The sequence below is a fragment of the Falco punctatus genome (genome assembly GCF_963210335.1).
Source record: "Falco punctatus genome assembly, chromosome: 6".
NCBI classification, from domain to species: Eukaryota; Metazoa; Chordata; class Aves; order Falconiformes; family Falconidae; genus Falco; species Falco punctatus.
Window position 1 is genome coordinate 71,632,301 of NC_137585.1, and position 25,731 is coordinate 71,658,031.

The window sequence follows — 25,731 nt, forward strand, 5'->3', positions numbered from 1 at the left end:
GCATCATGTTTTCCCTCTGGACCAGCAGTTTCCTTCCTGAGGGCTGTGTGTGCTGCCTCAGCCCAGCCTCACCACCCATCCCACCGCAGGAAGGGTGCTTTGCTGTGCCTTCAGCTTCACCAGGCCCTTTGCTAACCTCCACCTCTCTTTCCCGGATTCTCCCATCACAGTCCCTCCTAGAAAGGTGCGTGAAGAGCCTGGGACGTGGTACAGGGGATGCTCCAAGCCACCATGCTGCAAAGCAGTCCCCGCAGAGTCTGCAGAGCCTGCTCCACTGCCGAAAGCAGAGACTGCAGCCGCCGCTGGGCTCTGGGCTTCCTCTTCCCCACCGGCTCGGGCAGCGCCACTGAGCCCCCCGAGGTTGCAGCCGCAGGCAGCCGAGCCCAGCCTGGCCAAGCCGAGCCCAGCAGCAGCCCCAGGGTAGGACTGACCTTGCTGGGGCAGGCTCTGCCAGAGCCGTAAATAACTCAGGGCTGCAGCCTGGCAGTGGAAGTGCCCAGCAGAGCCATTTGAAGAGCACTGGAAGGAGGAAAATAGATGCACGGAGAGGAAATGGCTCCAAATTTCTGGTCACTACACCAGGAACAACCACATTTGCTCCCTTCACCTTCCCCTGCTGTCAGGGAGCCGTCTCACCAGAGCTGAACGTGCCAGCACACTTCTCCCCTCCCGCTCATCTGCATCTGTGTGCACTGCTTATTCCAAGCAGAAGGCTGTCAGGAGAAGATCTCTCCCAAGTTCGGCACTGGGGAGCAGCCAGCTCCCCAGAAGGCTTTCAGCAGCAAAATCCTCCCCAGCTTCACACGTAGGAAAGCAGTGGCGATGATGCAGCGTGGTCCCATGAAGCTTGGGAGCTGGTGCCCTGCAAAGTCTCCTCGGCACCGGCGCACTCCTCAACACAGGATCCCAGCTCCGGCATGTGGCCAGGAAGACCGGGCGCACACAGTCATGGCTTCCCGAGGGCTGGGTGCAGCTGCTGGCGGTGTGGGCAGCGCTGCCTGCATCTCGCCCCCAGCGCTGGCAGTGATGGGGAGCAGCAGCCACCCCTCACCACACGCTGTCCCCATTCCTCCCAGCCGCACTGCTCTGCAGAAAGTGGGACCTTCCGAAACAGCCCCAGCTGCGCCCTGACCATCACTGCGTTGGGTGAGCCTGCACTGTGCCGTGCTGCCAGCTCTCCCCAAGTTTGCAGGCTGCCAGTTATGTGCAGAGAAAACTGCCCGTCAGTGCAAAAATCTGCAAAAGTCTGCAAAAATCTGCAAAAGCCTTCCCTCCTCCAGGGAGAGGAATGATGTTCCAGGAGAAGATGTTTTCCCCAGTCACATCCCATCCCCTGTTTTTCCCAGGTCTGATCTCCAGTCCACTGGCAGTGCTGGCACTGGGGATACTGCTTTGGGTAACCCCAAAAGGAGCGTCCCAGGAAGCACTCCAGTGCCTCTGAGCTACGCTATCTGACCAGACACAGGCGGATGCGCTGGAAAACTGCAGGGAAACCCCTAGCTGCTGCTTTCCAGGTACGCTGGGGGCTCGGGCTCGTACTCGCAGGCTCTTGCGGATGAGAGGTTTTATCAGTTCGCTGTCAGCCTTCCCTTTGATGAGCCTCCATCCCTGAGCTGCATTGCTAACAAATCCCCAGGCATTAAAAATAAGCTGAAGCTTTGCAGATAAATCGGCGCAGGCGTCCGGATCGAGGGCAAGGGCAGGCTTGGGAAGGGGGGGGAAGACAAGGCACGGCCGCAGTTCAGACGCTCCCCTCCCATCCCTCAGCATCAGCCACGCGCAGCCCAGCAGTCCCCAATTATCAAGCTCTCCATTGATCCAGGGACAACCGTGCATGGCATGACTGCACCCCCCGCCAATCCAGGGAACAGCTACGGCACACACCGGGGACACCGTGCACTGCCAGTCCTCGTGCCGCAGAGGCACCACATCCCTCTGTGCCAGCCCGGGCTCCAGAGGCCCTTCGCTGCAGCAGCAGGATGCTTGCCCCCACAGTGCCAGGCTTTGGGGCTGGGGCACAGGGACCGAGCAGTGCTGCCGGGTACACGCGTCTCACCAGGGCTGGCTGAGCAGGTGGAATTATCCTCAGGGCCAGAGGCATAAAACAATGTATCAGGAACACGTTGCGGTTTTGAGGGTTCACCCTGGCCCTGCACAAGCCTCTGCTCAGTCTCGTGGTTATAGAGGGGGGTGAGAAATGGGGATCACCACCTCCAGCCTCGCAGCAGGGGTGCTGCTGCCCACCTTTGCCCACCAAAGCTGCCCTCCCCAGTGTCACTGCCTGTCAGTGTCCCCAGCCGGGACCTTCCCAGGTCCCCACCAAACCCTCAGCCCCCACCACTAGCTGGAGGCACCAAACACCGGCACCCAGCAGAGGGGATGGCTGTGGTGGCACTGGGGACCCCGGTGAACCGCAGCGCCCCATGTCAGTCGGGGAGCAGACTGTAGGGCATCCCTAGGTGCTTGGGCACCCCAGGGAGAGCCGTCCCCCTACCCACCACCCCCCTGCCAGCTGTAGAGTACCCTTAAGGAAGATCGCTTCTGTGCACTGGGGATATTCATCCCTGAGTTATCTCGTGCCGTCTCCCTCCATCTGAATGATTAATCCCCCACAGCTAATTAGAGGAAAGGGCCAAGAGCACCTATTTAGACTCAATTCAATTGCCTCCACCATGGCATAATTAAAAAAAGCAGCTTAATGGCAGTGCATGCCCAGCACCAAAATCGATGGGCAGCGTCTGTGCGGAGGGAACCAGCCCCATCCCGACACGCACCAGAGATTTATTCGACCATGGGAGACAAATCCATACTGGGGCACGGCCGCTGAGCGCCAGCGGGTGCTGCGGCAGGGGCCAGGGCTGCGGCAGCCGGTTCATCCCACGCCACCGGGCAAATTCCACCACGCCGGGTCACTCCTGCCGCTGCCAGGAGGGCACAGCTCCCTTGCAGGAGCTGTGGCAGGTCTCGCACTGGGTGCTGCCACAGCAGCACAGGGGAGCCAGCATCGGCACAGCGAAAGCTGGCAGGAGAGTCAAAAAAACCAGATTCGGTCTGTTAAAGGGAAAAGCAACAGGCCATAAAAATCCCAGCTTTAGAAACTTCACAGGGCTTTGATGAAAGGGCAAACCAGAAACTATATTATACTTCATCCATCTCTGGGCCCAGGGAATTCGGCTGCAGTTCCTGCAGCCCAGCTCCTTGCCTAACATGATAAGTGCTGCATGAACCAAAAGCGAAGGGGCCAGCACAGCCACGAGGGTATTTCTTCCTCTTCTCCCCTCGGTGCTTTTTCCAGAGGGAGGGGAGACAGAAGGAATTATTTCTGGAAGCAATGGTAGTGGTTTATTTTTATTGCAGGAGCCGGGGGGGAAGCTATTGTGCTGCCCCACATCTCTGCAGGCCGGGAGGGCAGCGCGGCTCTGTGCGGTGGCATGGGGAGGCAGCACATTGTGGGGGGAAACGTGGTGTTCCTGCCGCAGGGATGGGGGCGAGTGGTTGGGAAGGAGGCAGAAAAGGTGAAGGAAAATGGGTGATGAGACCCCTGTCCGCTGTGCCAGGCTGGCAGCATCCAGCAGCCCAGTGGAGGCAGCCGGGGTAGCACAGCCTCCTGCCCCCAGGCTGGGTTTCAGGCTGTCCCAGCTGAGAACTGAGGGTTGTGTTGGAAGCAGCCGGAGCTGGAAAGCCCTTAGGGAGAGAGCGACAGATGGACAGGTGGTGGGACAGGCAGCTCCTGGAGAGCTGGCTGCTCGCCCACCCCAACCAACCCACACCCCTCAAGGCTGCTCCCCAGGGCCAGCACACAGGGGCACTGGCAAGAGTGGGCTGCCTGCTGCCTGCCTGCCTGCTGCCTGCCTGCCTGCTCACTGCAGCCCTTCCCCTGACCACGGCTCACCATCCAGCATTGCAGCCGCTCCCCGGCAAAGCTGCCTCCAGGTCTCCAAGCCCCTGCTCCCCTCAAATGCCCAAGACAACCACAAAAGCAGCCATGGCAAAGCCCATCCCCGCTACTCCAGCCTCCCGCTGCCCACCCCGAGCCAGGGCCGGGCACGGTACCATGCACCAGTGAGGGCTTCCCTGCCAGGGCTTGCAACGAGATGGACATCCCACAGGAGCTGCATGCAGCCAGGAGCAGGATATACTGGGAGAGCAATACACAGCAACAACATTTATTTCTTTCCAATTAATTTAATCTGCCTGGAACTGGTAGGGGTGATGATGACCCCCAGATAGGAGAGGAGAGGCGATCATGGGATCTCGTGGGATCCCGTTGTGCCAAGATGGTGCTTTTGAGGATACTGACCTCCACCACAGCCCCTGCTGCCTTCCCAGCTCTCCTGCCCGCCCTGCATGGCACGCTGCTCATGCTGGATGGCACGCTGCCTGCAGCACAGCCGGAGTACACGCACTGGCAGGTATCAGGATGGGGACAGGAGGGCAGGTGAGGACAGGTGGCTCACTGCAGCCAGAGGACTGTTGTCCTTGCTGGTGAAATGTGTCCCCCCCCATGCCGGGACTGGAGCAGCTGAGGCTGGGCAGGGGCTGCACTCCTGCAGCACCAGGCACGGGCAGGTGATGCGCCGGGGGAGACCCAGTCACCCTGCCGATACCTCGGGAGCCTGTGAACCACCAGCTCCCAGCTCACATGTAGCATCTTGCACATGCGTGTGCAAAGCCCAGCAGGTCCCTGATCAAGTGCACACTGCCCAGGGGCGAGGGATGGCTTGTTCCGGCCCTGCTCCATGTACTAAAGCAAACCAGCTCTGGGATGGCAAAGGGACCACAGTGTCCTGCTGAGGGCACGGGACAGCTGTGGGGGTGTGAGCGGTCGCTCCGGTGGGGGCTGACCAGGCTGCCGGGAGCAGGACCTGCTCCCTGGGATGGGTGCTGCTTCCCTTGGAGTGGGGTGGGATGGGATAGGGTGGGATAGGGGGTACATCCAGCTCCACAATTCCTAAAGTGCAGCTCCCTCTAGTGTCACACCAGCCCTCCAGAGTTGTCGCCGTGCACCCACAAGGCAAGGTCACGGCTCTGCAAGGACAGCACCCACCAGGAGGGTCCCCAGGGTTCTGGAACAGCATCCACCAGGAGGGTCCTCAATGCACAGGGACAGCACCCACAAGGCAAGGTCACCACTGTGCAAGGACATCACCCACCAGAAGGGTCCCCAGGGTGCCGGAACAGCACCCATGAGGAGGGTCACCACTGCTCAGGGACAGCACCCACAAGGATGGTCCCCAGGGTGCAAGGACATCACCCACAAGGAGGGTCCTCACAACACAGTGACAGCACCCACAAGAAGTGTCCCCAGGGTGCAAGGACATCACCCACAAGGAGGGTCCCCACAGCACAGGGACAGCAACCACAAGGCAAGGTCACTGCTGTGCAAGAGTATCACCCACCAGGAGGGTCCCCAGCACGCGGGACAGCACACACAAGGAGGGTCTCTACGGCGCAGGGACAGCACCCATGAGACAAGCCCTAAGCCACCCGTGCAGCCCCGGGGTGCGGGCAGTGGGCATGGCATGGCATGGCCAACAGGCACGCAGCGCTTGCAGCCGAGGAGGCGGCTGATGAAGCACCGGCAGCGAGACTGAAAACTCATCCTGGCCTAATTATTCCTAATATTCAATTCATCAATCTGCAAGGGGATGATCGCGCTCTGCCGGAGCGGCTGCCAGCAGCTCTCTCTCCCAGGGCTTGTCATGCCGTTAAGCTGTGCCAGCTCCTCCCAGGCAAATGAAAGGCAGCAGGAAGGCAGGAGGCAGCTCCGAGCTGGGCAGGGGAGCCCTGGCCCCAGGGGACAGGCTGGGGTGGGCACTGGGGGTGCACGGAGAAGATCCCAAACCTCCAGCACCCTGTGATGGGGAGGGTCCTCACATCCACTGCTCCTTGGGGACACAGCAACACAGCCACAGGAATCACTGACTCTGTCCATGCAGGAGAGGGGGGACAGAAGGTGCTCAGCTGTGGGGCAGCAGCTCGAGGGGCCACCACAGCCCATGGGGACTCGCAGCCAGGGATGCCAAGAGCAAAGCTGGTGCAGTCAGCACAGCTCTGACTGCTGGACCTGCCCGCGGATCCTGGAGATCCAGATCTCTGGAGGATTCAGGAGATCAGCCAACCCTGGGGCTCTGCGGGAGAGACACCCTATGGAAGGTGGCAGGGCTCCCCAGCGCAGGCAGGGCTCCCCAGAACGGGCAGGGCTCCCAGGGCACCCCTGTAAACATGCACGATGCTGGAGCCGTGCCGATGCCACGGGCAGCGCTGCGCATCGGTGCCAGCCCACCCCGTTTGATCTCCCTGCAAGCAGACAGCTCTCAGAAGTCGCTAGCTCCCTGCTGGGGTGTGCTTTAAAAGTATATTAAAAAAGGGGGTGGGAAAAGAGGGATTTTGCTCCAAAGATTGATGCTGACAGTGAGCTGTGAGAAGGCAAGGGCGAGCCACCCCGTGCAAGGCTGTCATTTCAAATCAGAACGCACCGCCAACCTCGAGGGACTGTTTTGATCATTAACGGAAAGGATTTTTTCATCACTTTCCTCAATCAAATTAATCTGAAGTGAAAAACGTGGAGCTGACAAAGGAAATATTTATAAAGCAAACGAGGCAACATCAAAGGCAAGCGGGCGCCCGGCTCCCAAGGCTACCAAAACAGGGAAGGCAGGAGCCCGGCACACGCCACGGCAGCACACGGCAAGGTTACGGGGAGCTTTAAAAATGGAGATTGGCGGCACTTGCAGCCAAGCAGCTCTTTGCTTCTATTTCTGGGGGTCACTGGCTCCTGACCAGCCACTTTGTGCACAGGGACGGTGGCAGCTGGCCGCTGTCCTGCATCCCTCCTCCTGCTGCTGACAGCGATCCAACGCAGCGAAGCAGCGAGGGCACGCTGCCGCCTGCTCCTGCCTGTCCCTCCGAATGCGCTGATCCTGCTGCCCATCCCTCTGGGTGCATTAAGCGTGGTGTCCCACACCACAGCACCATCCTGGGGGTCCTGGGAGGAAGGCAGGACCCTCATCCTCCTCCCCAGCGTGACAGCCCATGCTGCCTGGGCTCGGTCATGGGGATGTGGGGGATGCAGGGAGAAGCCACTCTCCTCGGGGATGGTCAGGGCTGCCCCGCATGGGGATGGCCCCCTCAGTACCTCGGGGCCGGGATCCCCAGTACCTCGGGGCCAGGCACAGGGGACACAGGACCGCTGCTAGCAGCACCAGAAGCACCAAGGGCTCCAGCAGGGCCCAGCAGTGGTGGGGACCTGGAGACTGGAGCCAGGGGCTCTGGCCAGACATCACCCTCATCTCCTGCCTATGAGCATGCAAGGGTGAATGCAATCAGGTTTGGGGAGAAAAAAGGTGGTTTCAAGCAACAGCCAAGCATGGCAGGGTGGGAGACAGCAAACCCTGCTCCACTGTGGTGCAGGGCGATGGCAGCTGGAGGAAAATCGGCACCAGTAACTCCTGGGATGGCTGGCAGTGTGCAGAGCGGAACCCTGCTGAGGCACAGCCCAGCATGGGGCCAGGACCCTCACAGAAACAACCAGGTTTCCGTTTCAGAGACCGGAGCTCTCTTCACGAGTCCCAGCAACATCCTCACAGCCACTTCTGACTACAACAAGTGACAGACTTCGCATTAGAAGTCTCACAAGCTGCTATTTTTTTCTTTCTTTCTTTTTTTTTTTAATATATAAACAGGGCTCTGAAATGGAAAGATGCAATTAGGCATGGAAATAGTCCTCAATGAGCAGCAGCGAGCAGCCTCACTATGAAAGAAATTGATTTTATTTGACCATTTTATGAGCATTTGAAAATTGCATCCTGAGCATGTGCTTCAGTAGTTAAGTGCACATTATATTCTTCATTCCCCTGAATTGCTCTAAACCAGCCTAGAAAAATATGCCACGGAAACAAAGGGAAATATAAAGCGACGTGGGTACACAGCATTCCTGGGAAATGGGTCCAGCTGAAAGCAAGACCGCAGCCCCTCAGAGAAGCCAGCTCAGAGGGTGCTCCAGCTTTGGGTGCACGCTGCAACTCCCTGTGGAGAGCCCCTGGGTCACCCGTAAGGACCCATGCAGCACCACCGGCATGGGCAGTGCCAGCTCCCGGCCCCGCACCAGCACCTGCCTGCACCAGGAATGAGTGAAGACATCGCCACCAGCCCCAGCATCTCCATACCTTCTTCCCAATGAGCTTCTTGCGCAGGAATTCCCGGGCCTCGAACATGTAGGGAATGTCATAGAGGGGCCTCAGCTTCCTGTTCTTGTCCTGCAGCAGGGGCAGAGAGGTGGCACAGGTTAGGGAAGTCCCCCAGAAACACCCTGTGATGAGCATCCCTGTGGGCATGCAGCCCACTCCCCTCTCCAGAGCAGACACCCCAAAGCCGGTGCACCCAGCACGCCCCCACACCTGCTCCCATGAGTGCCATCCCACTCCTGCACCCCATGGTGAGCTCCCCGAGCATCGCTGCAGCCCCAGCTCTGACAAAACTCTGAGGGGAGCCCCTAGCCAACACAAGGACATGCCAGCAGCCACCTTTCGGTAGCAGGCTGAGCATCTCCAAGTTTAAGTGTCAACTCTGTAAGGGGAAGGGATGGAGGGGAATTTGGGGTGGGAGAGGTGGCCAGAGTTCCTCCAACAACCTGACCACCTCCACCGAGCCACTTGGCCCCACTCATCCAGTGCCAGGCAGCTCAGTACCACATCCCCCAGCCCCGCGGGCACTGCCCGGGGATCTCCACTTGCAGAAGGAAGCAGCAAAGGTCTTCCCTCCCCAAAATGCTGTACACGGCACCCCCTCCCCGTGCCCACTGCTTGCCCTGCCCACAGGAGGGGAAAATAAAGCTCAGAGAGCTCTGTAATTAAGAGAGCTGTGCAAACTGGGTACATGGCCTCTGTTCACACAGGCTCCTGCACAAAAGTTGCTTGTTAGACAAGCTCGTTATCAGCCAGCGATTAACAGCACTTGCGGGAGGAGATGCCCAGGAAAGGGAACGAGAGGGCATCTTGCTGCTCATTGCCCATCAGCTGCTTGAGGCCTCTCGTGGCAATAAAATCCCTTCAAAGGCTGAGCAAAAGGGGGAGTTTTCCAGTGGAAAAAGCAGTGAGGATTTGGGAAGGACACATGGGTGGGAAGGGGCCAGGGAACGGCTCCAGCCACGCTGCATGCCTGCACCTGCATGAGCTTCGTGGCAGGTCTTGTGGAGCAGAATTGGCAGCAGTGAGCCTGGTGAGCTATGTAAGATAATGTGTAAGGTGTACAAGATAATCCATACAGGACACAGGGTGCTGCTCACCCTCCCTGGGTCACCCTCTGCCCCTGGGAGCCCCCAGCTCCCTGCAGCATCCCAACAGTCTCTGTGGCATGGCACAGCAGTGTGTCGCCCGGTGGGGCAGGCAGGGGCTCATATCCCAGCCCCAGAAGAGCCGGGGTGGGGACTGAGCTGCCACCAAGGCTGGTAATTCCCCCGACTCCACACCCCAAAGTGCCTGCGGCATAGAGTCCCTCAGCCCCTGGTTTTGCCCAAGGGCTCCCGGCAGAGCTCCAGGCAGGGTCCCTCCTGTCCAGGTACCGTCACCGAGAGCAGCCAAAGCAAGCACCACGCAAGAGCACGGGACAGGTGGGCAGCAGTGTCCCTGGCCACCCTCCCTGTGATGAGGCTCTGGTGACAAATCCTCAGGGCAGAGATGGTGCCTTTGGAGCCACCCCTAAACTGTGCCACTGCCACCACCCCTGGGCACAGCACATGGTGACTGCACAACAGACCTGGCTTTGAACGCGATGCCAAGGAGCTGCCACTGCTCAGCACCGTTCCCAGAGGGAGTGAAGCAGCTTTCCCGGGCAGATCCTGCTCCCTCACTGGTGCTGTGCTGGACTTTGGACACACTTTGCAGTTGGCTGCACCAGCACTGCTATGGTCAAGGTGCCTTTGGGCCCCGCCAGCACGAGGGGAGGAAGGTGGGAGAAGCCAAGCCAAGCCAAGCCAGCCCTGGGAGGTCCCCAGCCCACGCTGGTGGAGGACAGCCCTTGGCACATTGTTTCTCTCACTGGCACGGTGCCGTGGGGCAACAGCCCCCTGCACACCGCGCCAAGCTGGGAAGGAATACACTGAAAAGAGGGAGATAAGGTGAAAGCAGCAGGAAATGAAAGAGAGGGAGCGAGCAGACAAAGACATGCTGGCACTTGCACTCCATGTTCTTCTGTAATGAATGAGGATTTGATGGAGTTTATTGTCCTCCATGCCATTCTCAGGCTGCTCCTTGGAGCCGTTGCCTCCTCCACTCGCATCGTCACTTGCCCAGCGCCACAGCCCCTGCCGGCACAGGTGATGGGATCGGCGCCAGACCCTGCAAGGACATCTCCACCCACAGCAGTGAGCCGGTGCAGCACCCAGTGCCAAATCCATCCCTGGAGGAGGCTCCTGCTCCATGCAATGGCTGGAAACCCTTTGCAGGCAGGGCAAGGGCATGTCCCCAGCCTGGCAGGGTGCGGGACCAGCAGAGATGGGATTTCTTCAGGAAAGGAGCTTTTATGCGCACTGGGGCTCAGTCTGATATTACTTGTGGCAGAGAAAAGCTTCCTGGCGCCTAAGGAGACAGGCTTGATGAGGCCAGCACGGAGCTGTGGTAGGCAGCACGGGATGTGGTGCTAGCTAGCCGGCCCCGAAGCTGGTTTTCTGTCAGGGAGAGAGCTTTCTCCTTGCCCCATATAAAATAAAGCCCCGGCCGAGCACATGGGGATGGCATGGCTGGCAGGCGGCCAGAGGGAAGCCCTGGCACGGGCGGTCGCCCCACTCGGGAGCGTGCTGCTGCCGTAGGGAATGCTGGCACTGCTGCCGAGCTGCTTCAGCCCCGCGCTCGGGCCAGCTCCCCGGCTGTGCTGTGGCACATCACAGAACGATGCATTATTCACACTGCTCCCCTCCCCGGCGAGGTGCTCAGGGACGGATGCATCTCCATTATTTAGCTGGTGCCAGAAAAATTCCCAGTTCCATGCCAGGGCTGGAGTCAAGCCGCGTGACAAATCCTGCAGTGCCAGGAGTGGGGTCTGAGCGGGGATGCCGGGGCAGATGCCCACTCCTCCTGGAGCATTGCCCCATGGACCACGGGCATCCCCTTGGGCCCTGCAGCAGCATACACGAACCCGTCCCTGTCCCCTTGCGGCAGGGCCCTGGCCGTGCGGAGCCGGAGGAGCAGGGATGACTAACTCCTCATTTCACGGTCCAGTGCTGCAAAGCCGTGCCGTACAGCCACGGCCGTCGCTTTGCTGAAAAATCACCACGCGGAGACAGAGAAGTAAGCCACAGGGCTGAGACTAGGGGAGCGCTCAGCCCTCCAACACGGCACATGCCAATGCTCCCCACATTGCCACCTCCTGCCCCCCAAGGCAGAGCCCAGGCTTTGCTCCAGCCCCTGGAGCAGGCAGGGGCTGGGCTGGCCCGGCAGCAGCTAGGGGAAGCGCTGGCACAGCTAGCTGTACGCTGGCAGAGATGAGCGTGCAGGAGCTGCCGCCGGCCACACCACCCACCAGCCCCCCACTCTGCCCCTCGCCATACCCAGCCAAAGCAATAGGCAGTGCAATGCCCCTGGCTGCCAGGCCCTGCTCCCCGTGGGGCCAGGAGAGCCCCCAAAAGCCCAGGAGAGCTCCCAGAAGAAATGCTTGCACTCAAACACTACCTCTTCCCTGCAGCCAAACCCAGGATTGCTGTCCCCGGCCCCATCCCAGCAGCTCTGCGCTGCAAGGACTCCCGCTTCAGGGTCACACAGCAGGCTGCTGCCTGCACTCAACTGCCTGCTCTGCCTGCTAGGCACCTGGAGCATCTCTGGTCCCGAGTCCTCAGGGCAGCTCCCACTGCCAGCCCCTGCAGCCAGCGGCACCCTGGGGTGCCCGCTGCTCGCTGGCACAGCACTGCCACCGTGGAACCTGATGGGACCCGGGTGACGCATCTCTCCCAAGGTCACGGCGAAGCCTCAAGATAAATAACACTGCTCTGCACAGGCAAAGCCCTGTGCAAACACTAATTAATCTTCACTAACGAACTCCAAATTTATTGCTTATTTAAGTGTCTATCTGGCACAGGCTGTTAAGTCCCTAATCCCATCCCGCACGGCGCTGGAGCACAGGAAGAATAGCGGGAGTGAGTGGCAAAGCTCCGGGTGGCCCCAGCATCACCCGGTCCATGGTGCAGCACTGGAGGGCTCAGGTGCCGGCAGCAATCGCATCGGCAGAGAAGCAACCAGAGAGCAGCTCGGCAACATTTGCACAGGGAGGGTACAGGAGCTGCTCACAAAGATGCCCCAGTTTTGCTTTTAAAGCTCCTTTAAAGCTTTTAAAGATGGGATGCACTCTCCATCCCACCCAGCACAGGGCTGGCGCGGTGCAGCCGTGGGTCCCGGCACAGTGCTGGCGTGGGGCTGGTGCTCTGGACAGGCTCCGCTGCCGCTGCTTAGCCAGGGATTTACCAGGCTTGTGTAAAACACTGCAGCTGCATTAATGAGAAGAGGGGAAATGCCTGACCTGGAAGCAGCGTTCAAGTGCTTAAAAGCCTCTTCTCCAAGCGCGGCAGCTCTCTCCGGCACTGCACAAAAGCAAACATTTGCCTTAAAAAAAAACCAGCAAAATTGAAGCATCTCACAGGTCTGCAGCCACGTGAGACCACCCCAAAAAGAGCACCACCAGCACAGACACCCCAGCAACAGTGCCAGCCCCACCACCGGAGCAGGCACCATCGCCGTGCCGTGCTGGGACCCACGGCTGCACCACACTGGCCCTGGAGGAGGCAGAGAGGCTGGGGCTGAGTCCTTACTGAGGCCACGTCGCTGTGATGCTGATGAAAAATGCAAACTCTTCTGTAATTCCCAGCACAAGTAAAATGCAATGGGCTGTGCCAGGAGTCAGATAATAGAAACATTTAAGTGTCCAATACATATCGCCCTTAACCACTGCCCTGTCAGCCACCATTAAATACCATTTTACTGGCCTGTAAAAATGATATTTCATATGAGAGGGGAAGTGGCCCAGCAGATGAGTCTGGGAAGCCGTTCAAGAACTTGGACACATGTTTGAGGTTTTGCAAATAAACATTAAAAATCAATATAACGGCAAGGATGTTAACTAAACTCTATGACCATCAAACATCCAGCAATTATAGACACGTAGGAAGATACTTCCTTTTTGAAACTACATCTCAACTCAAGAGCTCAAACCGCAGCAGCATCCCTCTAAGCCACCTCCCCCGTCACCTTCCTGGACATGGCTTTTAATGGTACACGGGGAAGTGGAGCAGGACAAGCGAGCGAGAGGGATGGAACAGCTCAGCAGGGAGCTGCAGATGCCAAAATGCTGGCCCTGGCTTTCCCCAGTTGGTGGGGAGAATCATCAGCCATTCAAAAAAAATAATTAAAAAACAACAACAAAAAGCATATTAGCCTCATTCAATTAAACGTGTGTGGTGAGGAAGTCGTTTTACTAGCCAGAAAGTCAATGCGCGGAGCTTCATCTTCAGAGAGTTGCTGGAGCAGGGGAGTGATGAAGTGCTCTCCCTTCCTCCTAGGATGTGGAGACAGGGATTAGAATCCAGAAATCAATGTGGATGTGCTGCTTCCTTGCAGGCTGCCTGTGGATACGTGTCAGGAAGCCCAGGGAAAGAAGCTAGCTTTTTGTCTAAAACAGAAGACAAAGCACCTCGAAAGTGGGTGCTGCCCCCGGGGCTGATGAGCACTGGGTGCCAGTGGACCCCTCAGCTTCCCTTCTCCTTAAATAACCACCATGTGGCTTTAAATACCTAACAGACCGAGTGAGTGATGTCTCTCCTGTCAAATTAACATCATTACGCCGTACAGTAGCCAATTAAAGTCTATTTTCAGGAAAGCAGCAGCCCATATCTGCCATGAAGGATTGCATCCTGCCATGGAGGGATTAAACACTGAGTGCCCTCAGTTCCCTGCTGCTGGGGGGTCCCGCTCCCAGCCCCTGGCCCCCTTCCCAAGGGCAGAAGATGGGGATGCCAATGGGTGCAGGCACATTTGGAGCAGCCAGAATCCAAGACCATGGCTAGTGAAACACAGCCCGGCATGCTGGTGGCACCTTCCTGACAGCCCACTGGTTCTGGGGTGCTCGCCAGCTTGCAGAGCAGGGGAGGATGGCCTGATCCCCCAGGAACAAGCTGGAGCTCCCAGCTCCCTGTGCACAGGACTTCAAAGTTTCTTCCAAGAATCCCGGCACAGGATGCTACAGGCACCAGGGCTCACAGGGGGAACCCAGAAGAGCCAAGGGGCTGGGACCCACAGCCCAGCAGCACCACAGGACTGCAGGTGGGGAGAGCTCCCCCTTCCCTGCCAGTGCAATTAGGGAAGCTTATTACTTGTAAAGCAATTAGCATAGCAAATCAACTCCAAGCGACACGTGAGAATAAGCTGTTCAAAGTGGCAAGGCGATATGGAGATTACCAGCTGCCACTGAAAGCAGCGGCCATGGCTGGTGTCCCCTGCTCTGGGATACAGCAGCCCCCAAGGGACCCCAGGATGGGGGACACCTGCCCCGTTCAGAGGCTGCCTGGCTTGTGCCAGGGGAAGAATCTGATCCGGAGCAAGCGGGGCTCCTTCCCATGGGCAGAGGAATCCTTGGGGCGGCAGCAAGGGAGACCTGGGCTGCCTGGTAAATGCCTGGAGTCAGCTCCTGCCGCTCCCCGGCATGGGGAGCGTGAAGGCAAAGGAGGGAAAGGGACACAGTTCATTAGCAGTGTCACTCCTGCGGTTCCCAGCCCTCCTGCCCTAGCACATCCTTGGCTGAACCCAGCACACCCAGCTCGCCAGGGGATGTGTCGAGCGGGAAATCCATCACGGAGGCCGGCGAGGCAGTGACAGCAAACGCGGCGGCGTGCTCCATGCTGGTGTAACAAGCAGAGCTGGCGCAGGGCTCCAAGAGGAGCCTGCAGCTGGTGAGCAGAATCATGCTGTTGCCGAGCGTTTGGGGACAGGCTTTTCCATATCAAAGCCTGTGTAGCGCATCGAAGCTCTGCTCTGCAAAGATGGCAAGGCACGCATCTGGTTCAGTGGTGTGCACGTGGGCGATGCTCTTACAAACGGCATCAGCTCCTTCATGGGTCTGTCCCAGGAGCCAGGCAGCGCTTCTGCAAGGAAAGGGATGACACCAAGAGCAAAAGCAGCTACAGGAAAGTGACAGCCCTGAGGACTGCAGGCACGTGCTGCAGTGAGGAAACAAGGACGAGGGGCTGCCACCGCACCAGAGAAATAAACAGCATCTCTGCTTGGGTGGCCCCAGCTCGCGCAAGCAGGTGCCAATTCCTGGATGCGAAGCGTGAAGTGAGTATTTGGCTTCCCCAGCGCTCTGCCTGCTCTGCCGCCTGCCTGCTCTCCTGCAAAAGTGTTCTCCACTCCTAATTGCCTGCAGAGCCCCTCCCTTGCAGCCGGCACTTCATACCAAGGCACCACGCGCCTCTCAACCACTCAAGTGATAAATGCTGGGTGCCCATGGCAGAGCAGGAGAGGGCTTTTATAAACTGGCAAAAAAGGAGAGTGCATGCCCAGAGACCCCGCCGGAGTGACCGAGTGCTGGCTGAGAGAAGGGCGGTGCTGCAGGCAGCCCTGCCTTGCCTTGCCCTGCTGCCAGCAAGCCCGCGGCCAGCCCCAGAGGTTGTGTGGGTTGCCAGCCCCAGGGGTGGCACAGGTTGCCAGCCCTACCTGGTTGCATCCCCAGCTGCAGCGATAACCATGGTGCCACCACACTCGGCATGGCAGACCGGACCAGCACAGGTATCAGTTGCAGCCCAGCCACAGCCAGGACTTGGGCAGGGGCTGTGCAAGAGTGGAGTCATTTGCAGCAGCAGCTGAGGACTAATGGGTTTGAGGGGCACGGGGGGATGCGGCACCCCCCCGGCAGCCCCCCAGCCAGCCTGGGAGAGCAGCTCCTTTCCAGCTGCTCTCTCAGGGGGCACAGGGAAGATCAGAGCACCTCAGCAGCTGCTTCTGCAGCTAACGAGACTGGCCGGAGTTACAGCTGTAAGAGGATTAACGCCAGCTCTGGGAGCTCTCTGATACTCACACAAAGGAACGCCTCTAAACTAATGGGGGTCAGGAAGAAGCTTCCCCTGGAAGCCTGTTATCCTGCAGCTGCTGCTACAGGACAACTCCCACCTTCTTCTAAATCGCCTGCCTGTGGTGGGAGAGCAGGCAGCTTCAAAAGCCCTGGCCAGGCGCTCCCATCATCTGTGCTGCGATATGGATGCTGCAGCCAGCAGCGCCGGGTGCTCGCCCCATCACCAGCCCAACACCACCTGGCACCCATCTGCTCTCCTCTCCCATAATGGACACCCATAAGGATGCTAAGGCACACCACTGGTGGAGAGTGTGGTGAGGCAGGAGGGCAGTACCATCAGCACGGTGCTCCCGGCACCGACCACGCAGGAGCTCAGGGGAGCCAGCACCGTGGCTGAATCCATCCCAGCACCCTGTGGGTAGAGGATTTTACCTAGACCCTGTTCAGCCCTCGGGTGGGCATCAGAGCATCTCAGGCCCTGGAACTATTCAAACATCATTAGCGGAGTTAGGCTCCTGAGCTGAGCTGAGCCTCCATACCCAAACTAGAAAGAAAGGCCCCCATTTTAATCGCTTTCATTATCAAAACAGGCTCCCCGCTGGAGCCTTGTAATTGGAAGTCTACCATTTTAGCGTGATTTGCATTTTATCAAAGCATATTGAAAGGGCTCACAGGAGTGTTCTCCCCTCGGGTCCCTGGTGCTGCATGGTACCAGCACCATGACACAGAGTGGGGAGAGCCAGAGGCGCCCCTGCACCCCAGCAGGTGCTCAGCACTGCAGGCATGATGCTGCCTGTCCCCCTGGGAGAGGGACCTCGCATGGTGGCGGCAACTCCTGCCAGTGTCTCAGCACTGCAGCGGTGCCAGCTGGGCCGAGCTTGCTGGCAGCTGCCCTTCACTGCGCATGCAGGTGGGTTGAGCTCAGTGCTGACCTTCCTCGCCTCCAAACACAACTGGCAGCAGCAGCCACTTCGAGTCCTCCCTGCTCTGCAAAAGCTCTTCTGCTTCTTCTGCAGCAGCTTCCCCAGCAGCTGAGGGTGCCTCAGCGCACCTGAAGGCAGCTCAGGGAAGCAGGAGACAGCCAGGTTTTTGGTGACCCCGGGCACAACCAGCCAAGCCTTGGTCACTGGCACACCACACAGAGGCACTGAAGGCTTTTCTCCACCATCACGTGCAACACAGAGCTGGGTCTGTGGCCAGACATGGGGCCAGGCTGAATCATGTACAGCATGGAGCAAGTTTTCTGCATCCTCCAGTCCCCTTCCTGAAACGAGCCCAGGGCCTGAGAGCAACCCAGCCTGCAGAGAGGGCTGCCAAGAGGTTAAAGGCTGCTCCATCCTGGCTGCTGTCTTTTCCTATCCTATCCCGTATCCATCCTCCGCCTCCTCCATAAAACCCGACAGAGCCCAGCTCCGGTATTGATGGTGTTGCTGGTGCACGCCACTCCGGTCTCCTCCCCAGGGCGCCGGGGCTGTGCTCACGGTGCGCCTGGGCTCACTCCCGCAGCCTTGCCAGCAACCATCAATCTCCATCAAGCCTGAAGGCACCTATTAATCACATTACAGAGAGGCCCTAATTTAAACCTTCTGCCTACTGCCACACGCTGCCTGCTCATCTCCCTCTGCCAGCCCGTTTCAACAAAGAAGAGTGTGAAGGTCCGCAGCCCGTGGTGATGGGGAGCATCCTGCAATGGGCCCAGGGTGTTTGTGCCACTCCTGGCAATGCGGTGTGGTGAGGAATGGCACGGAGGACTGGCAGCACCAGGAAAGTAGTGGCATCCCCTGGAGGGACCCCCACCGTCACTTAACAGGATTCCGAAGGAGGAAGGGAAAACTTTTCCTCCTCTCTGGATGCACCAGCAGCTGTTTGAGCTGGGAGTCCCATGCACAGAGCTGGTGGCAGGCTGCATCTCGCCCAAAACCCTCCAGGAACACACTGCATGCTGCAGCAAGTGGCATCCGAGCTGCCATGGGGGAGATGCTGGTGGGTCCGGCCCCAGAGTGGAGTGGGGCTTACAGGGCCACAGGATGCAGGTGCCTCGGGATGCCAGCAGCATGGCAGGGCAGCTTTTGGCAGGAGAGGTGCTTACCCACTGCAGTGCTTGGAGCACAGCACAACCCATCCCAGGTGCACAGAGGACAAGCACAGTGCCATAACCGGTCACCTTGGGGCTTCTCTCGCCTGATGGAGCAGCAGATGAAGCAGGACACAGCATTTTCCTCAGGAATTTCCATTGCTGCAGTTAGCGCCTTCCAATAGGCACATGCTGCTCCAGACCTTCAGCGGGTCCCCAGCAGACCCCAGCCTTGTTCCTCCATCTTTCTGCATCCCAGAGAGATGCAGCCAGGGCACGGGCCGACACAAGAAGTGCATGTCCCACCATGGGCTCTGCAGCCAGCACTGCAGCATCCCCCGGGCAAGCAGTGCAAACCATCCCCACTCCCTCTTTGGGCTCAAAGACAAGTCCAGGTGCTGTCAGGACCAAAGCCACCATACTTTTTTTGCAAGAGCAGAGCCTGCGTCTCCAGTTGCTGGCATGCTCAGCACCTCTAACTCCTCAAAAGTGGGTAGGAAAACACATTTTGTTTGTGGATCATAATCCTCTGAAAGCTCCGCACCACAGCTTTGCTCCTCACCCACAAGAACACAGTTTTACAAAGAGGAACAAAACCCGCTGTGCACACCAGCTCCCTGGCTATGGCAACCACACTGGCCACAGCCGCTCCAGGCAGAGGATGTTCCGTGCCCCCACCGCCTTCCTTTGCACAGCTGCTTGCAATCGCATTAGCACCAGGCTTAAATTAATAAAGGTGTTTGTCTTGTCAGTATGTGCTACATGTTGAACCAGCACCCTCTCGGGAACTGCGCTCCCGCAGCGCAGGGATGAGCCCGATCCTGCCCAGGATGAGCTGGCTTTGCCACTGGTGTTGCCCCATTACAGCATTGCCGCTGCCGTAGGCGGCTCCAGTCTCCTGCCTCCTGACAACCCTCCTCATCCCCAGGGAAGGAGCTCAATGTCTTCAGTATCATGCACCCGCAGCCCCCAGCTGAGAGACCCCAATGTGGGGGCACGCTCCCCCTGAGGCACCCCGGCATGGTTTGCTCTCGGTCCATTGAGGGGCTGGTGCTCTGACAGTGGGTGCTCACTCCCCGCTTGCTCCCCGCTCACTCCAAGACAGCGTTCACGTGGCCATCAGCGTGGCCGGTGAAGGAGGGCTGGGCAGCACCGAGGATGGGGATGAGGGCAGCAGAAAGCTCATGTCACGCAGCCACAGCAAAGCCTCCACTGCTCTGGTCCACGGGGAAATAAAACAACCCCAGCAGAAAAAGCCACAGGACAAATGGAAACCGCGCGATCAATAGGATCATCATCTCTTTGCCGGCACAAAAATAAAAGGCGAAGCTGCAGATGCTGTTTCGGCACAAAATATCAGCAGATGAGCACCGGCTCACAGGGCTCAGGGCTGAAACAGGCATTTTTGAGAAGGGCACTGGTAGAGATGTTGCCCTTTGGGCTGGGGACACGTGCCAGTGATGACCCGGACACCCTGGTGCACCTGGAGCAGCATCCCCTTGCAATCCCCTGAATCTCAGCCTGGAGGGGCATCACCAGCGTGTGCCGTGGCTGAAGCACAGCGGTGCCAGCCTGCAAAAGGATGCTGTGTCGTCCTGCTCCCGACACCAGACCACGCACCCACAAAGCCCTCTCCTCCCCTGAATCCCCCCTGCATCAGCCATACCCTTGGAGGTACCACCGAGCACGAATGCTGAAATCAGCTAATGAAAGTTATTTATGAAGCGATTACCAAGTTGGCTGTGCCAGCGCTGAATTAAGATAATTTGTAATTACGTGCAACGCTTTTAGAATACAGCACGCTTATGTTTTTAGTCACTTGTTTTATTAAATTAAATGCTCAGGCTAATTACAGGCATCCTTTGGATATCTCCCTCTCAACTCTCGACCCGCGGGAGCCTGTCACCAGCAGATAGTGCGTTCATTGCTCCAGTGTGTTTGCTCACACAGGACCGTTCGGGGCTGTAATCAGCAACTATAAATTACCTCGTTAAAAACAGGATTACCCTTTGCAAGGAAAGCCTCTGCTTAAACCCATCAAGATTCTTCTGAAAAGTAATTTCCAAGCAATTCAAGTTTTTGTTTTGCTGGCATTAGAGGAGAGCATTTCCGGCTGAGGAATATTTGGGAAAGAACTCCTTAGTTCAGGCTTCAGTGCTGGAGCGAGAGCATCTGAAGGGATGTCTTACCCGTGTGCGCAGCTCTGTCGCAACCTTTGCCCCGCTACAAAAAAGGCAAAGCATCTTCAGGTAGTGGCAGGGAAGGCAGTGCCCTTTCCTACGAACTAATCGGGAAAATCAGCCGAGCACAACGTTGTCCGTCTACGGGGAATTCATTAACCAGCGGCGCTTTGGCAATGCGCACAAAGAGCCACCTCTCCACGGACAGGGAGATAATGTTGTCGCTAATGAGGAAACTGAGAAGTATAAAAATATTCAGTAATTTCAGAAGGGTTTTGGGTTTTTCTTTTGTTTTAAATTTTAAAACACTGCAATGTGTGAATTCTATTTTAAATGAACCTGACTTCACCTGACACCCTCGTCGAGCCAAGGGAGCAGCAGAAAAGCAGCGCAGTGCAAGATGCTCTGAATGTCCCACAGACGAGGCCCCTGGAAAAGCTGATCTAGCTCATTACTGAGCTCCAGAGATGCACCAGCGGCACCAGTGACCCATGGGGAGCCAACAGCCCCAAGCATGGGCAAGGACAGCCAGAGCATCCCCCTGGAGCACAATGGACCAGCCAAGGTTCTCCCCGAAAGGGAGGGTTAAACAGGAGACAAGGGATTTGTTTTCTTATCATTCTTCCTCCCAGCATCAGGTTTAGCTCACCCACGCTCGTGTGCCTTCCCCAGGTACCCTTCTGTCCATAAAATCTGGAGAAATCACACTATTTAATTTGGGTTTATGCTGAATACCCATCCGCTTGCTGTAACGCAGACCCCCAGAGGGCTTACAGAGCAATTTAAGAAATATTTTCCTCCATGGTTTCAACCTCTCGTTGCTCCCCACTCCATGCAGGATCACCACAGATAATCAGCCTGGTGCAAGCATCACCCTGCATCCCCTGGGGCTCCGCTGTGCCAGCAGAGGACCAGCCCCCTGCCCAGCAGCATACCAGCACCATCCTGCAGGGCTGTCAGGGCTGCTCCTTCTCATCCAGGGAGCCGCCAGGGGACAGACCCCTGAGACAGACCCCAGCGGGGTCCCCACTCTTAGCAATGCCAATGTCAAGTCCTGCCATGACCCAGCCCCAAGCAGAGTGATGCTCGGAGCACTGGGCTGCCGGAGGGAGCCAACGTGGGAGGAGACAGTGCAGGCACAGTGGCACGGCATGGCACAGCTCCTGCCCCAGCAAAGGAAGCCAGCCCTGTCCCTGCCTGCCTGCGGACTGGCACAAGGCTTGGTCAGGAGACGAGGGAACAGCCCCATCCCCGCTGCCTGCTGGAAGAAATCTTTGTGATAGACTGCCCTGCCAGACCATGCCAGCTCTGCTCCTTCCCACGCTGGCTCTCCAAACCAGAGGGAAATGAAGGAAGGGAGATTGCAGCGCTAGGGGAGGACTCGCGCCAGCAGTCCCTGGGGATCTGCAGGGGAGGATGACGGCAGCAGCGCCCACCACCACTAGCCCCAGCAGCAGGGGTCTGAGCCAGCCACAGGGTCCCCTCCATGGGACATAACATGAGAGAACAGCTGCAAAAATCACCCCAACATGGTGTTTTTGTGGAAAGGGACCCACGACTCAGTGTGCCATGGAGCACCCCACTTAGCCAGGCACCCCCACACCACGCCGGGCAGTGGAGCAGCCCCTTGCAAAGCTGCCCTGCGCCAGCCTGGCTCCCTCCTCGACACAGCAGCTGGCCCCAGCATGGGTCATGGTGGGGGACCCCAAGGGTCCCCTCTGCCACTCCTCTGACCCCAAAGCACTCAAGGAAGGTGGCTGGCACAGGCACAAAGCCCCAGCGCCCATCCCACCCCACTGACCAGGAACTCAGTAACCAGCCCAGAACGCCAGAGAAGCAGCAGCCCCGCTCCACAAACACCTCCATCCACACATAATGGAGCTTTTATGTGATTGTCACCCAAAAAGTAATTTACTGTCCAAAATCTCACAGGAAAGTGATTCAACATGCTAACTGCCCCAACCAGCACAAGTGCTGCTGGCTGGCTTTGCCGGAGGAGGGATTCTTCCCTGCAGCTCTCTCAGGAGATGAGGGAGGGGAAAGGATGGACACCCTCAGCCTGGATAACACTTGCACTTCCCGACCGCTGGCGCTGCAGACCCCACACCAGGACATCCCCACGCTGCATGTCCCCCAACACCTCAGCCAAAGCCCAGGGCTACCCCGGAGCATCAAACCTACCACAGGCGGGGCTAGGGACTGAGGGCAGTTTGACAGATCATGGGCAAAACCCATGCTGGATAAGAGATGGTGGTTTTGGTCTACCCCGACCAAAGCCAGGCAGCCCCATGGGGCACCCAGGGTCCCCTGTGCTGCCCACGCGTCCTCAGGCTCCCCGGTGCTCCCAGCCAGACCCACCTTGCCTCCAGCTCCGCTGTCACGGCAGCTCCCCGAGGCTCGGCGCTGGCATTTCACACCCTCCCCGGCATTTTGGGCGCAGCAGGTGTGATGCCACGCCAGCAGCTGGGGACAGAACAGCCAGCGGCGGGTATGGGAGGCTCAGCAGCTTGAAATCCAGCCACACGTGTGTTGGGATGGGGCACCACTGCACACCATCACTGTGGGGCATCGAGCAAGGGGTCGGGCGGCTTTTATGTCTCCAGCAGTATTTCGGCTGATCTGCTCACAAGGAGAGTGAAAATGGGGTCACCGGTCTCACAACGGGGATGATCTGGACTCAAAGCCTGGCTGCAGGATGCTGCAAAGCCAGGAGAGGCTTCTGCCTCCTTTTAGCCAGGCTCTAAAACCAAGGGGACAGGGACAGGCTCTGCTCAGAGCAAAAGAGCCAGCAGCTGCTGGCAGACTCCCCATCTCAGGCGGTGGCAGCCATTTCAGGACTTAAGGAAAAACCTCCACACTTCCACCACCGCTAACTCGACTTTCAAATGGTAACTGCACACCCCAAGGGATGCGTAACAGGGCTGTCACTTGATAGACCTCACTGCCCTGGCTTTGGGGTTGCATGGCCTTTCGGAGCATGGGAGGGGACACACATGCATCCGCTTTCGACAGCATCCCTGCTTCTGGCGGTTTTAATTTCTGCTAATCCTCCAGCTTACGAAGTGCAGCCCCGCAGTGCACCGGCAGCCCCAGGTCCTAGGTTGAGGGAGGCATTTTAAGATGTGGGAGCAGCTCAGAGCCCAGCTCGGAGCTGCCCGCAGAAGCCAGCAGAAGATGAAGCTGGATGTGAGTGCACCGTGCCGAACCTGCACGTGACAGAGGGGAAGAATAGCAGCCAGCGAAAACTAGGACAGCAGCGTCCGGACAGGGAGGGAGGCAAAAAGCTTTTAAGGATGGAGCTGCCATCCCCACTGCAGAGCCCAGGAGAGAGGACATCTTGAGCCATCACTGTCACCATCATCATCCTGTCCTTGTGCTCACAGGCCATGCTGCAGCCCCCTTGCCAGCCCCAGGGAAACCACTTTGTACCAATGGTGCAGGCAGGGTCCATCCTCAGAGCCTGCAGCAGAGGGTCAGGGTAGAAAATGCTGAAAGGGCAGCCGGAGCCTTGCTAAACTGTAGCCAGTTCATCCTGCTGCGGACCCCCAAGAGGTGGCTGTTTGCAGCAAAGGAGGGGTGTGCATGCAGCATGCAAGTGGTGCGTGGTCCATGTCCCATGCCACTGCTAGCATGCCCATGGGTGACAATCGGGCTATGCCATGCCAGTGCAGCCCTGCACCAGGAGGGGACAAGCCCTTCCCTGGCACCAAGCCCTGCACATGCTGGGCAGCTCCTCCATGGGAAGCTTGTTTCCAAGGGGCCCAACAGTTTTGCACCTTGCACTGGTGATTTCAGGAGGTGCCAAGGCAGGAACTGTTCACATACAACGCATCAGGGAGGTGACAACCACCCGAGTGCTCCTGGCACAGCCAAGCACCAGCAAAGCCCACCTGCATGCCGGCGCCCAGAGGCAAGAGCAGGCTTGGGGCTGCCCCAAAAGGAGCTTGGTGCAGGGGTGAGGCATTGTCCCCTCTGCTCTGGGGTGTGGGAACAGGACTGCAGCATCCCTCAGTCCCTGTGGATGAACGGTGCCAGCAAAGATCCACAAACGCAAGCTGGAGCATCCCCTCCCTGCAGCCCACCTGCAGGCGAAGGAGCTGGGTGGGCTGCGGGCACCAGCGAGGGGGACACACACCATCCCTTGCAGCACATCTTCAAATGTCTAGCGACTAAATAGAGATCTCCAGAAGCCGGTGCTAATGGCAGGAGGAATATTCATGATTACTCTGAGCTGGAAGAGCGTCGCACGGCACTAGCAGAGGTGTGTGGAGGGAGGTGTTAACACAGCTGAAATGCCAGAGTGATGCAAGGGGGGCTGGGGGAGGCACTGAGCTCTCCGCTCCAGCAATCCCCCTGCTCCAGCAATCCCCCTGCTCCGAGGAGAGGGATGCCTTTGTCATGCTCCTGGCTGGAGGTATAAAAAGCGGAGCCCTGACCCACAGGCAGAAAGCACATTGCTGTAACCAGCTCTAAACCAAGCCGAGCAGAGGAGGAGCGAGGTGGCGGGACAAGGATGCGAGCCTGGGCTGGCTCTTGGCACGGGAAATTCCCCTTCCTGCCTCCAGCCCAATCCTGCTGGGTGTCCATGCGGTGATGGAGCTGCTGGTATCCCTTCACTGTGCTGGGGTGAAGGTCATGAAGCAAAGGCGATGCCAGCTCTATGGCAGAGCCCTTGAGCCAACGTGTGCCCCAGCAGTGCCCTCCAGCATCCCCTCAGTCACCCTGAGCCACCAAGAGGCCATCCCACCGGTCACAGGGAAGGATCCAGCGTTATGCTGGGGTGATGCCCAGTGATGCCAGGTGTGGAGGCAGAGACCTGCTGCAGCCGTGCCGGGCACCAAATTCAACTTCCTTGCAGGACATTGTGGCTCCTCACAGAGCAGAGCGCTGCCGGCAGGGGACGGCTCTGGCTGCCTCCCAGATATAGTGGAGAGGTTCCAAAAGCCATATGCTGCTGGGGAAAAAAATTAAGCCTTCGCAGAGCCAGGTTCATCACATACCTAAAATCATGGGCTTAAGTTTCCCGAGGCACAAGGGTGCTGTTGCTAGGCAGGCCGTTAATTGCACAGTTCAGCAATGTGGCAGAATTGCACAGCTCCTCTCTAATTTAGTGCAATTTAACCATCAATAGAGGATTCACAGTAGCTTCCTGATGAGATCAAAAGGTCAAAGCTTCATTCTCCCATCAGCGTTTTCACGCTCACCCAGCAGACCGAGAAACATTTGCCACAGCCTTAGCACAGTGTCAGACCCAACCGCCCCGAGAAGCTGGGCAGCCACGCGCACAGGACGCCAGGTCTGCCCGTTTCTGCTTTAATGCTTCTGGACTGCAGGCACTGGCGATGATTAAGCCTCTCCAAGCAGAGCAGCTCCCAGAGAGCAAGATGCAAAGCCCGGCTGGAGTGTCGTCCTCTTAAATGCAAGCTGGCA

At 58.2% G+C, this 25,731-nt stretch overlaps 1 protein-coding gene across 1 annotated transcript in view; it reads right to left on the reverse strand.

Annotated features, from left to right (window-relative positions):
- The window catches only part of SND1 (staphylococcal nuclease and tudor domain containing 1), a 128,811-nt gene that overhangs the window by 73,274 nt on the left and 29,806 nt on the right, over positions 1–25,731 (reverse strand). The window contains exon 11 of the mRNA XM_080392791.1: positions 8,169–8,258. Within this exon, the coding sequence (XP_080248917.1) occupies positions 8,169–8,258 (90 nt within the window). The remainder of the gene's footprint in view (positions 1–8,168; positions 8,259–25,731) is intronic.